The 13932-nt window shown below is 28.4% G+C and overlaps 1 protein-coding gene across 1 annotated transcript; it reads right to left on the reverse strand.

The window, feature by feature from the left end:
• Nucleotides 1–1004: 1004 nt before the first annotated feature.
• LOC106761606 (plant intracellular Ras-group-related LRR protein 6) lies at nt 1005–4227 on the reverse strand. Its single transcript, XM_014645173.2, has 3 exons — nt 3892–4227; nt 3354–3523; nt 1005–1823 (listed from the first exon to the last, which is right to left on the reverse strand). The coding sequence occupies exons 1-3, from the start codon at nt 4081–4083 to the stop codon at nt 1145–1147; spliced, it is 1041 nt and encodes a 346-aa protein (XP_014500659.1). The 5' UTR covers nt 4084–4227; the 3' UTR covers nt 1005–1144.
• Between the last annotated feature and the right edge of the window lie 9705 nt (nt 4228–13932).

The following is a 13932-nucleotide window of genomic DNA, read 5'->3' on the forward strand; positions in this document are numbered from 1 at the left end:
GTGATCCATTAGAAGAACATGAGATTGAGTGTTAGTGTCTCACCTTTACAAAACCTTGTATGCCACTTGACATTCGGTCTCCAACTCGGCAGCTTGGCGTCTGAGCTCCTTGTCATCAACAAAATTCTTATTTCCTCTTCAACTTCTTCAATAAGAAAATTAATCTCCTTCTTTCTCTCAGTCCGACAATACTTTGCTATGTGGTCGACCTTACCATACTTATAGCATTTTTTCAATTTACACTCATTTGCATAATGATGTGTTTGTCATATTTATAGCACTCAACTCTTGATCAACCTTTTTAGGCCTTACCTTATCTTCGGCCACACTATTATGTTGACTGGTTTGTTCTTCTCAATCTTCAAAATCACCTCGACCTTTTTCACCAGAATTTCAATCTTAAGTGTTCTAAGTTCTTCCCTTCATATGTCTGGTTAAAGTGCTTGATCAAGTGACAAATAATTCTTTCTTCTCCATTTGATGAAATCGACCTTTAAATAGTCACAAATTGTAATAGACTTGTACAAAATAATATTAATGGAGCTTAATAAAAGTAGAACAAAAATTGAAACCGCGACAACTCAAATTGAAAACAACAATAAAATCAACTAAAATAAAAATCAAACAAAATTACAAATAAATTTCTGAAATTTAAGTTTATTTCAACAAATTGAAAAAAAAAAAAAAGAAATTACAAGTACAGGTAGAAGAATAATTTTTTTTTCTTTAGAAATTAGAAAAAATGAAACGAGATAATGAAACTCGTACAAAGAAAACAAAATTAACGAAGGTTCAATCTATAATGTGGCATAACCATTCCGTGAAACGAGTTCGTATATTATCTTGAGAGCAAACTTGATTTTGAAAGCTTCACAAACATTTTGTACTCAATGATACCATGAACCTATTATTTTATACACCTAGATACAATCTAAGTCACAATTTCTCCTGTTCATAATTGTCAAACCTTTGATCCTTCGAATTCAGAACAGAGAACCAAACTATTCAACAAAAGAGAAATAGTAACTATCGTAAGAAAAGAAGCACACGAAAATTAGTGTAAGATTATGAACACAGGACATCTCAGTTCATGAAGTAATTAATTTCTCTCTCCAAATGACAGTGATTAATTACAAAAGTATCTTCAGCTGAAGGAATGGCGGGGTGACGAGAAGAAGCGAAGAGGTGAAAGCATTCCCATGAAGCCTGGCGAAGCAAGACCATTGATTTTCTGGTGCTTAAGCATGTTGTAACCTTCATGTTCTGGTCGTTTTCCACCTCTCACATGCTTATTGAAGGTTCCACACTTCACCATCTTCATCATCCACCACCTTTTCTTCGCTGGGCGTTGATCGCTGGAGTTCATCTTATGCTGCATGAACTCCATCACCACGTGCAGGCCCTGCTCCACCACCTCCACCGAGGGACAAACCAGAGGGTTCCCTTCAACACTTAGCTTCTTCAGGTTCTTGAGGCACCCAATGGATTCGGGCAAGGTCTTGATGTTGTTGTAGCTGACATCAAGTTCAACCAGGGACAAGAGGAGCCCTATGGAATAAGGGAGGGTTTCCAAGTACTGGAAGTTCTGGCTCACATTCAGTGTCTCAAGGTTGATGAGGTTCTCAAGGTCCTCCGGAAGTGCCCTTAGGCAGTTCAACCGTGCATCCAGAACCTTCAATGATGTTAGGTGTGAGGTCGAGCTAGGAAGAAAAACCAGCTTGTTCGAGTTCACCGAGAGCTTCTTCAGGTTTATCAGCTCAAACCCTATTGTGTCTGGTAACTTGCTCAGCTTGTTGAAGTTCGCATTCAGTTCTTCCAATGCTCTGATGAACCACCATCAACAATGATAATATGAACTACTTGAAGTTTAGTGAAAGATCATGCAGAATTAATTCTTCAATAATTAATGTTATTTTCTTTCTTGCACTCTTTTAATCAAGTGATAATTTTGATTCGCAAGGAATTAAAATATTGAATTTGTGATGTAAACTAGAAAAGCTTAATAATGCATGGCATGTTGAATTAGGATGGAAAATGATTGAAGAATTAGAGTAATTAAATGGAGATTGTTGTTGTGGTTAAACATAGTCCACGTTTGACTTGGAATATTATAGATTTATTATTATTTATTGGTTTGACAATGCAAAAGGTTGAGGTTCGTGATCATCAATTATAATTGGCAATCGATTCGTTGCCTCAATCAGTTTCAATCAAATTAACGTAGATATTTCAAATTTGTATTAATTTCAAGTGCACCTACCTTTGATTTTGATGTACGATCCAAATAATATAACAACAATCACGGAGAATCATATATAAAAAAAATGAAATGTTCGTTTTTTCAAATTGTAATCCTTGATTTGTGACGGCACCAGTTTTCCAAATTATTTAACTCATTTTTCTTCAAAAGAAAAGTATATGGGTTGCTATCATCAGTTACATAATTTTCTTTGGTACAAAAAATTCAATACGTACAAAAATCTATTAGACTAATATTATCTATTAAGCTTTCCAATATGAACATGGTGAAGGTTTTTGCAGACTTTCGTATACAGGATTTGATGCCGCCGATAGAAAAATAAACAACGGAAACGTTTTGTCCACAATTTGTTTTAGGACAATGATATTTTAACAACACTTTTTGACAACTTTTTTGACAACGGGACACGTGTCACCATTTCATTCGTCTGTTTGAATTTATTTTAAAAAAATATTTGAAACGGACCAATCATAAGCTGTCATGTACGTGTTGTCAAAATGTTGTCAAAGAAATGGTTGTTAAAGAGACTTTTTCCTTTGTTTTATCATGATAACGTAGACCAAAGGAAGAAACTTTGATATATTTATAATTCAGGTAAAATATGTCGTTTTATAAAATATTTCTAAATAAAATCTCAGTTTTAAATTTTCGTAAAAGTACATTTTCATGGTGATGTTATTCTTATTTATTTATTTACGTAAAATTTTATAATTTTCAATCTGAATTGACTCTTCCCTTGTCTTATATCTCCTAATTCCTAAAAAATTAGGTAAGAGTGTGAAACTATAATTTCTCTTTCACATAAGGTTGACAAATAAAAGTGTATTAATTCTACCATTTACACCACAATTTGATTTACTCTTTTCAATGAAAAACTTCCAAATTTAGTATAAGACAAGTGATTTAAATGGAGCAGATACACATAATTAATGAGATATTTTAACAGATTTAGTTTTAGCTAAATAGAAAAACTTCATATCCATATATATATATATATATATGGAGATTTCCCAGAACTAGACGATTTAATTACATCATAAATATATTGCAGTGGAAAGAGAAATGTTAAAAAAAACAAAAAGAAAAAACAAACCTGCAATTCTCAATGGTTTTGGGGAGGAATTCGATGAAGTTGCCCGAGACATTTAAAACCTTAAGCTTAGAGAGACAACCAATGGAATTAGGAAGAGACTTAAGCTGGTTGGACCGAACATCCAACACCTCCATGTTTAGCAGTCTCGCAGTTAAGGATTCAGGAATTTCCTGTTACAGCAAAAATATATTTTTTATGTATAATAACCATAGAATGCAAAAAAAGAAGACGATTTCATTTCTCCTTCTTTATTCTGTACTGAACCAGCCATTAATGTTCATTTTGCCCTTCAAAACTCATCTTTATGATAAGGAAAAAGGAAAAAGACAGAAGATAAGTGAGTTATATATATTTGGAAGCACATGCACTTATCCATGTTTTTGAACTCACTTCGTCATCTTCTTTCTTTTCAGTGCAAGTTGATATATATAATAATAATATATTATTTTTTTGTGTGTGAACTAAAATTAATCAGAGACAGAACATCATATTTTGCAGAGTGTTTGGATTATAGAAGGTTGGAAGTATGAAAAGGTACCTGGAGATTGTTGTTGGATAAGTCCAACTTGGAAATGGTGGCCAAATCGAGAGAAGGTTTTGGAAGAGAGTCCAAAGACATGCCACTCAAATCCATGACCTGAAGCCTCTCTTTCTCCAAGCCTTTGTTTCTCTCCCTCTTCCTCATCATAGGTTGATGATTATGAAGGTGTTGCAGATGGTAGATGTTCATGGCTGAGTTTGAAGAGATTGGAAAGGTTGAGAGAGAAAGCAGAAATGAAATGGAAGATTGTTTCGTATGCAGTGAGATTGATGAGATTAAGAAGGAAAAGACGTACGGAATAGGATTGAAGAGTGACGTGGAATGGAAGTACAAGAGCCGTAGGGTCAAATCTTGCTAACAAACCCACGTTCTTCATTTCATTACCATTTTAGATTCACATATATTAATCTTCTTAATTATTCCAAATATTTATTTAATCACAATAATAAAAAATCATCATATATTTATAGAGAGATTGATTTTAATATATCAAGCATTCTATACCACTTGTTTCTCTATCATCTTATAATATAGTTCATTCATTTTTTTTCTCTAAACGTCAATTATTTTGCTGAGCTGTAAGTCTCTAACCTGATTTATATATTTAATGATTATTTATTAAGAAATTTAGTTCTATAAAATGAATATTTATACTGGGAAATAGATTGATGACTAAAATACTAATAAGTAGTTAATAGTTTAATAGAAATAAAACTCTCCTTCAAAATAGCAATTAATATCAAATTAAAAGAACATGGGACCACACAAAAAATTCAAGCATATCTCTTTTGCAAATTAATTGTAAAATTAAATAAAAACTTATTGGTGTAAAATATCTTTATTGAACAACATGGTTTTTTTTTTTCTTGAAGGAGGTTGAATTGAATCCTTTACTACTATGCTCAAAAACTTGATTTTGTTTATTTATATGTAATTATTTTTTTCACCTGATCAATATATTGATTATTATTCTTTGTGTTGTCGCATATAATATATTTATAAAAAAAAATATTTTAACAATATTATTACAATCTATTTCGTTACATTGCTATAATTTAAGATTCTGATGTTATAGGGGATAGTTTAGTCTATTACATAAATTAATTGGTGGTGGTTTTTCTAATTAGGTTGTTTTATGAAGTGACTATCTTATTATAGAAAGTAAAGAAAATAATTTTAATAATTGATGACAAAATTATTTTTGATATTTTTGTATATATGAATAATAAATCTAAGATCTGGTTAAATATCAATGCTATTTTTTTTATTAATGACTGGTATTGTTTTATTTTTACTACCTTTTTGGATTAGCCTAATATATTTATGAAAGATACATATTTGTTCAAGAAGATAGAGACATGGTTGAATGAATCTTGTTGTAAGAAAGTAAAATAATATTTGAATTAATTTTTATTCAACCTTTAAACATCACATAAAATTTTAATTAGGTTGAGTTAGCGTGCTTTGATCAATTTTTCATCAAAATAAACTTAAAAATTTACTCCGTTGAATTCAAATATTTGTTAATAATAAGCATGTAAAATATTTAAATGAAAAATAACTACACATATACAATTTATCCTAAATGTTTTATGGAATTAAATAATTTAAAATTATTCATCACAAAGCATGTAAGTTATAAAATATATAATTGTACAAATTCAATTGTTAGAAATATAAAAAAAAAAATTAACCAAGTCAGATGATTTTTATAAAAATTAAATAAAAGTATCACTAATTACATGGATTTGTTTGATAATTGACTCTTACCTGGCACACCATATAAAATTACCTTTGAACAAGTGTTGCAGTGGTCTAAAAAACAAATAGCCCTGTGTGTAATTAAGAAAGGAATCGTTTGAAAAATAAGAAATAATTCTTTTAATGTTATTCTAAAAATAAATTGATTCTTTCTATTTGTTATATAAACATACTTGGCAATAGCAAAAAAAAAAAAAAGTATACCACTATAAATGTATTATTATATAAGGATTGACTTACATATTAAATTTATCATATATTTTTTCTTAATTAATTGTATAAAACTTCTTACATAAAAAATTTATAAATGTATAATTCAAAATTGATTATTTTGTAGGAATACTTACATAAAAATAAATCACTGAAACATCTCTATTAATTTTCTTTACTATATTATTTTTTGTTGAAAAATATTATACAAATAATATATTATATATAAAGTTGAAAAAGGTTCTTGTTATCTGTGTTGGTGCCGCGAATCTTGGACTTCTTGTGATTTTTTTGTTGAGTTTACAGAAACAATAATGCATTAATTTGATTATATTTATTCATTGTTAGCACAACATCATAGACATTTTGATGCACACACCATAAGTCACTTAACTTTGTACAATTTTTTCAACTCTTATAATTATTTGAATTGTTTTTATGTTCCATTTATATTGTTAGACCAAATCAAACCTAGTTGGTAATGTCATACATCAAATTAAGATTATCATTGAATTTAGTTGCAAGGTCAGCAACTCCAAGATAAATGTCGTACAACTCATGCATAACATTCCAAAATACATATCATGTTACCAAGATAGTGATGTTTTCATTTCATACAAGTAACACGTGTCTTCGAAATTACATGGAATATATCTATATTATATGAAATGATATCTTTCTACTTCATTTTGTCAAATTAAGTTTGATTTTAAATCATTTAAAAGTATTAAAGTATATATAAAGTGTAATTTTTATCTTAATATAAACTTATTTTGTAAAGTTTATTTATAATTTGTTAAGAAGTGTATTTTAAGTCTGATTTAATCTTATAAATTTGTTTGTAGAATGAGGTTTATATCTATTTACACACTATAATTTTATTTTATCTCTACACGATGTAAGATTTTTAACTCACCTTACTTTAAGACATATAATATATTTTACACCATTTTATTTATTATCCTTTAATCGTCTCACTCAATCACGACTATCCAAGTATAGTAAAAGTTATAGATGTAGAAAGATGTTAAGACAAGTTAGACGATGGTGATTATCGTCATATATATATTGTGGTGGGACAATAACTAAAAGAAAATTTAACATTAGAAAAAAGTAAATTCATTGAGGGAGACAATTAATCTTAACTCTAGATATTATGTTAAAATAATAAATTTTAAATCTAATTCAACTTTACTAAACGGTTAGAGGCTAAGTTTGTATTTATTTATATAGTGTGAATTTTTAAACATACGAAATCTCTGATAAAATTAAAATTCATTATCTAATAATATATTTTTAAGTTAAGTATTTAGATTGGACATTTTAAAATAATTGTAAATAAATTTTATTTTTATCATGTTAATATGCATGTTTATATTATATAAGGTATGGTGAGTTTAAAAAATGTTAAATTGAGGATAAATATTGTTTTTAGTATAAATATAAGAGTTATAACATTTAATGAGTTTAATTACGATGATAAACTTACCGGTCCCATAAGAATTCTTTTTGTCTAACTTTTATTGAAAAGTTGATTTTATCTTAACAAAATGATCAAGTTGAAGCTTTAGGGTGATACCTACATATTATTCAACGGTAGCATGTAAAAACCCTACGTTAGACAAAGAAGAAAATTCAACTCTTTTTAAATATAATTTTTTGTTTGGAAATACTATTAAATGAGTGATGACCTTCTTTTTTTTTTTCAGCTCTTTAAAGCTCATTTAAACCACTAAATTATAGTTTGTTTTCTGACCTAATGCTATAGAGTTATGAAATATTAGAGAAAAATATATTTGTCAAACGAAGAAAATTTTATCAATGTAATGTTCACAAAATAAATTTTAGGTATTTGAAAAAATAAAAAACTTAAACCTTTCATTTTTAAACGTGACAAGTTGTAACTAAATTAATGTTTCATTCAAAATGACATTTTAGAATATCAAAGTCTCTTAAACGTTTCTAACCAACATCAAATTACTCTAATGTCATTCTTCATCAAAGTTGTAAACACTAGCTTCTATTTAAATGTGATTTTTTCCCATAAAAATAGCTTAGTTAATGTGCGTGTCCAAAACACGCTATTTTTATATAACGTTAACTTTTTTTTCCTTATTTAAATATTAAATACTATCAGTATTTATGGTCTATATTGAGAAATAATGAAAAAATTAAAAATCATTAATATAATAAAGGTTGCATCGGTAATATTAAAAATCACTAATTAACTATTTTTTATATATGTGGTCATGTTAGAAATATATATATATATATATATATATATATATATATAATATTTAACGTAAAAATGGCAACATGCATGGGTTTGAAACGTTGATGTAAACATACTATTTATTACTTATGTACTTTAATTTTGATTAGATATAATATACTTCGTACGATTTAAATTAATACTTGAAAGTGGAGAAAAATAATTCAATCATGGAATATACAGAGTTGAAAAAAATGGAGTAAAAAACTAAAAGAAGAAAAGAAACAAATATATATATATATATATATATATATATATATATATATATATATATATATATATATATATATATGAATGGTTTAATACCTATCTTGGTCTCTCTTTTGGCAAGGTTTGTTCAAAGTGGTCCTCCCTTTTTTAAAAAGTTTACTTAAGTCCCAACTTTTGCAAAAACTGAGCAAATCGGTCCTTTTTGGTAACGACGTTAACTTTGTTAACGACAGAGCTGTCAGGTGGCTAATATCTGATGATGTGGCATTGTTATGTGTTTTAAAAAAATAAAAAATTATGACGTGTAAATTAAAATAGTTAGGGTTAAATTAAAAAATGAATTTGGGATAAATAATTAGGGATTTGAATTGTTCGAATTAGGGATTGGAATTGGGAAAACTTCCTTATGAAACTGTAGGAATTCATGGAAATTAGGAATCAATTGCACATATTGGCAATACAATTTGAAATTGGGAATTGATTAGGGTATAAGGGGGTTTTTCCTGAAAACGGGGACACTGTTGCGGTGAAGAGGTGCAGCCATAGTAGTCAGGGGAAGAATGAATTTTTGTCTGAGTTATCTATCATTGGGAACCTGAGGCATCGGAATCTGGTTCGGCTTCAAGGGTGGTGCCATAAAAAAGGGGAGATTCTGCTGGTGTATGACTTGATGCCCAATGGGATGTTGGACAAGGCTTTGTTCGAAGCTAGGACACCTCTTCCATGGTCTCACCGGCACAAGATTTTGTTGGGCGTGGCCTCTGCCTTGGCCTACTTGCATCAAGAGTGTGAGAATCAGGTGATTCACAAGGACATCAAGACTAGTAATATAATGTTGGATGAAGGGTTCAATGTCGGGTTCAATGCCTATTGTTCCAAGAACCAAGCCTTCCACAGGTTTCTGTACTTCCCACTCTTACTTACTGATGAGCTTGCAAGATAGTGTATCTGACTGTGATGGTATAATCACCATTTCACATTAGGGTTCATTCACAATTTCAAATTGTATTGCCAATCTGTGCAATTGATTCCCAATTTCCATAAAACCCTACAGGAAGTTTTCCCAGTCTCAATTCCTAATTCGAACAATTCAAATCCCTAATTATTTACCTCAATTTCATTTTTTTAATTTAACCTTAACTATTTTAATTTACACGTCACAATTTTTTATGTTTTAAAAACACATAACAATGCCACATCATCATATATTAGCCACTTGGCAGCTTTTCTCCATCTCTCTCCCTCATCTCTTCCTTCCATCTCTTCCACCCAACGCCGGCGACCGCAACTCCATGACAGTCCACACCAGCACCTTCATTGGCGCCATTCAGATTTCTAATAACAGCCACCAGAGAACCTTAGATCACAAATCGTGCAATCAACACCAACTCCAAATCGAAAACTTCACAATCTCTAATCGCAAAATCAAAACAGAATCGAAACCCCAATTCCAATCAATGAAAGAATCCAATTACATAAGAAATCCCAAATTTTTCAATTTTAGTAAACCCTAAACTTCTTAATCGGAACCCTAATCCCAATTAGGGAAAACCATATCTGCAGAGAAGATCAAGACCAACCCCCAAACGCGAAACAGCAACCCAAAACTTTGGTGAGCACCCGAAACCCTAAAACGCAAAATTAGAAGGGGAGGAGAAGAAGAATAAAGCCTCCATCTTTGCGCCGCGAAAAGCTGCCACCAAAACACACACCGCCACGAAGGAAAACATTGTGCCTCTACCACGTAGTCGCCACCCCCTCGCCGACATCGCCACGCCAACTGAGAAATAGTGACTCAAAAAAATAATCGTGTCAGTCTACCGTTAGCCACATCAGCTGGTTTTTAACGGTGTTAGTTTTGGAGGATTAAAATCAAAGTTTCCTTAACTAGTTTTTAAAGGTGTTAGTTTTGGAGGACTAAAATCAAAGTTTCCTTAAGAAGGAGAACTAAAATATACCTTACTTTGAAGGAGGAGAGACTAAAACCAAAACCAAACCCGTTTTTGATAGTTCAGGAACTAAAAACATATTTAATCGTAAAATTTATTAGTATTGTCATAAATATTTTAAAAATTGCAAATTGAGAAATTTTAACAGCTTAACTATTTTATAGTTTTTTATAGTTTTTTTATATATATGTACTTTATAGTTTTTTATATATATGTACTTTATAGTTTTTTATATTTTATAGTTTTTTATAGTTTTTTATATATATGTACTTTTTTATAGTTTTTTTATATAAATTGTCGCATGAGATTTAAAACCGTTGACTTCGCGCGTACTATGTAATCAAGTTGCTTTAATAACTCGAAGGGAGAATGATAGAATTGTTTTACGCTAAATATTTAACTCTAAAAAACTATTTTTTTGATTAGTGATAGTGTTATTTTTTGTATTTTAGTAACCTAAATAATTTATATAATATATACATGACATGTCTATATCTATCTATCTATCTATCTATCTATCTATATATATATATATATATATATATATATATATATATATATATATATATATATATATATATAAAGGATAAAATCAAAATTCTATTTAACGTGATTTTTCTTTTGATTATGAGCTTAATTTCCTTATCACGGTTTTTTTTATCAGCTTTCCATATCTCGGTAAATTATCTACAACTTCATATTAAGAGATAGCTTTATAAATAAATTTATAGATCATAAATGACGTCCATTTATTTAATATAAAAAAACATTTATTTTTAATTAAAAACACTAGAGAATAAACCAAAGTACTATCAATACTCAATAATTTTTAGAATATCATATTTAGTTCCAATCTAAGATTAAAATATATTATTTTTTAAACGTATGGTTATTGAATCGTGTCATAATTTTGTTTGAAGCTAGAGTTTTAATATGATGGAGTAACTTCTTATATATGAATAAAGTCTAAGTGAGTTCATCCTTAAATATGAGATATGATCTTCTATATAGAGTTTTCTCCATTTGATACATTGATCATTTATATGATTTAGGTAATTAGTTATTTCATTCATATATTTTAGGATATCGGTACATTATTGAGACACAATAAACCAAAGATCTAATACACCATTACAAGTATCAAAGGCAAAAATTTTCATACATGCTGTATAAAAAGAATTTTCGAAGTTAATTCACTATTATATATAAACCAAATGATCTTAATGATACACAATATATATTTTCCATTGAAAACCTAAAATTACAATTTATTAAAACTAATTTCCTCTGCATTGGTTTTTCTTCCACTATTTAGGTTTTGCACAACATTTTATACTATGAATTGGTCTTATATCTAGTCAATGTAAGACTTCCAATATTTATCTATTGATTATTGTTATAAATACTCTTCTTTGAAAATATTTTCTATTTATAAAAATAATTAAAAAAAGTCATTACGAATCCTTAACTAATTAACATTGTAAGATAAAGAGAAGTGATTCATTCTTAATGTTGGTTAAATTTTGGTAGACGTAAGGGTTGTATTAAATATACAACATTGAATGCATGCCTTTATTTGAAGGAACATTGTGATAATTAATATAATATGTCAACAAAAGTAAATGTTAGGAGTACATGAGGCCAATGGTCTATGAAAAAAATGACATTGTCCTTTTGACAAAGTTATTCGCATGAAACAACTTTAACATGTTCTTCCAAAAAAAACCTTTTGATATTGATATTCTTTGACATCCACTTGATAGTCAAGTGATAGAACATTATGTATAAACATGGTAAAAACAATTATTCGTTAAAAATATATAAGTTTTTGAAACGTTTGCATGTACTTAAGATGTTTTGTGTTTGTTATAAAACGTTTGCATCAGATGTAGTCAAATGATAAATTGTATCTATATATAATTATTTAATATTGAAACAAATTTATGCTTTAATACTTTGTTATAAAATCTTAATCAAAATAACTTGAGATTTGGTAATATTTTATCTAATAATAAAAGAGAAAAGAGAAACAAAACCACCTAAAATAAAGCATAAGTACATTCTCCGAACTGGTAAGATATTGTACGTTTTGAACCAAACTCTCACGAATTTGTTTTTGGTAGCACTCCAAAAAACCTCTTCTTATGTGTATATAAACTCATTCATATCTTATTTTATCTTATGTGAGACTTTGTTTGTACCCAATAGATACGAGTTTAAGAAAATGTATTATAAATGTTATGTACTAGTTTTTTTAAAATATTTTCAATTACTTATTTATATATATAAAGCTTATTTTGGTTTCATAAACTCATCTTATTTATATTTTACAATCTCTTTGTATATGAATATGTAAATGGATTCCTATAAAGTTTATTCGTATATATTGTTTAAATAGGTTATATAAAGAGGCGTGTGTTGCACTTGATAATTTATGTCATCATACATGAAAATTTCTTTAGTGGACATTCTCTTCTTTTATCTTTTATATATTGCACTCGTATTTATTTAGATTTTAAATGAGTATAATTTGTCTATGTCTTGTGAAATATAAATTTTATCATAAAATTAATATATTTTTTATGCTTTGTAGATAAAAATAGAGCAATATACATTTTATTTTGGGTGTAGATAATATATTTGAAGATATATCTTGATACATGCATTTGAGAATAAGTAGCTAGATTTGTTTAAAAAAAAATGTTTTAGGGAATCTTCTTTCGTTGTGCAGGCAGTGATAATTTATTTTATACACAAAAACAATTCCACAAATTGTAATAATTTATTGTTTTGTGTGGTCATCCATTGTTTCTTCATCTTAATTTTTGCAAATTCTTCTCATTAACCTCAATATAAAATTTCTTAGGTACAACTTATCTTTTCTTTGACTTCACTTTTCTCTCTCTTTTTTTAATATACTGTGACTGTACCATACTTTCGTAATTTTATTCAAAATAAAGCAGCCAATATTGTTTATCATTTCTTTCTTTCACCAAAAGATAAAATCCCGTTTAAGAAAACCCCTTTTCCGTACGAACAAATTCAACAAATGAGACTTTATTTTCGGTCAACGCTGGTACACCGTACGTTTGGAAACAGACATTGTCCGTTTCAGAATTTTAAAAATCAACTCCCACTAATATATATTTCAGTTATATTTATTTACACTTTAAGACATAATATTGATTTTATCTAAAATTATTTTAATTTATGTATCAAACCAGCCCTTTATATGTATTCATTAGTTGTTGTTTTCTATTAAATTGAAATATATTTAGTTTTGTTTGCCAAATTTACTCAAGAAATAAAAGAAAATAGTAGTTGTAATTTTACATTTTTGAAAAATCAAATATTTTATTCGTGCTCTTTTTTTATTATATATATATATATTTTATTTATTTACCCAACATTATATATATCTGTATCAAAAGTATGTATACATTTTCTTTTTGTAAATTAAACCCACTTTACTATATCTGCTTTAAAAAAAGTCAGTCGAAAAAAGTTGGAAACACGACTACATACACTGTATACAGTTGTAAACGTTGACCGTTTAGTATATAGTTATAATAAGGTTTAATTCTTCTTTTGTTTCCAGTTTGGTTGGAGTGTGTCAAATTCGTTCTCCTTTTAGAA

This window comes from Vigna radiata, chromosome 5 (assembly GCF_000741045.1).
Source record: "Vigna radiata var. radiata cultivar VC1973A chromosome 5, Vradiata_ver6, whole genome shotgun sequence".
Lineage (NCBI taxonomy): Eukaryota > Viridiplantae > Streptophyta > Magnoliopsida > Fabales > Fabaceae > Vigna > Vigna radiata.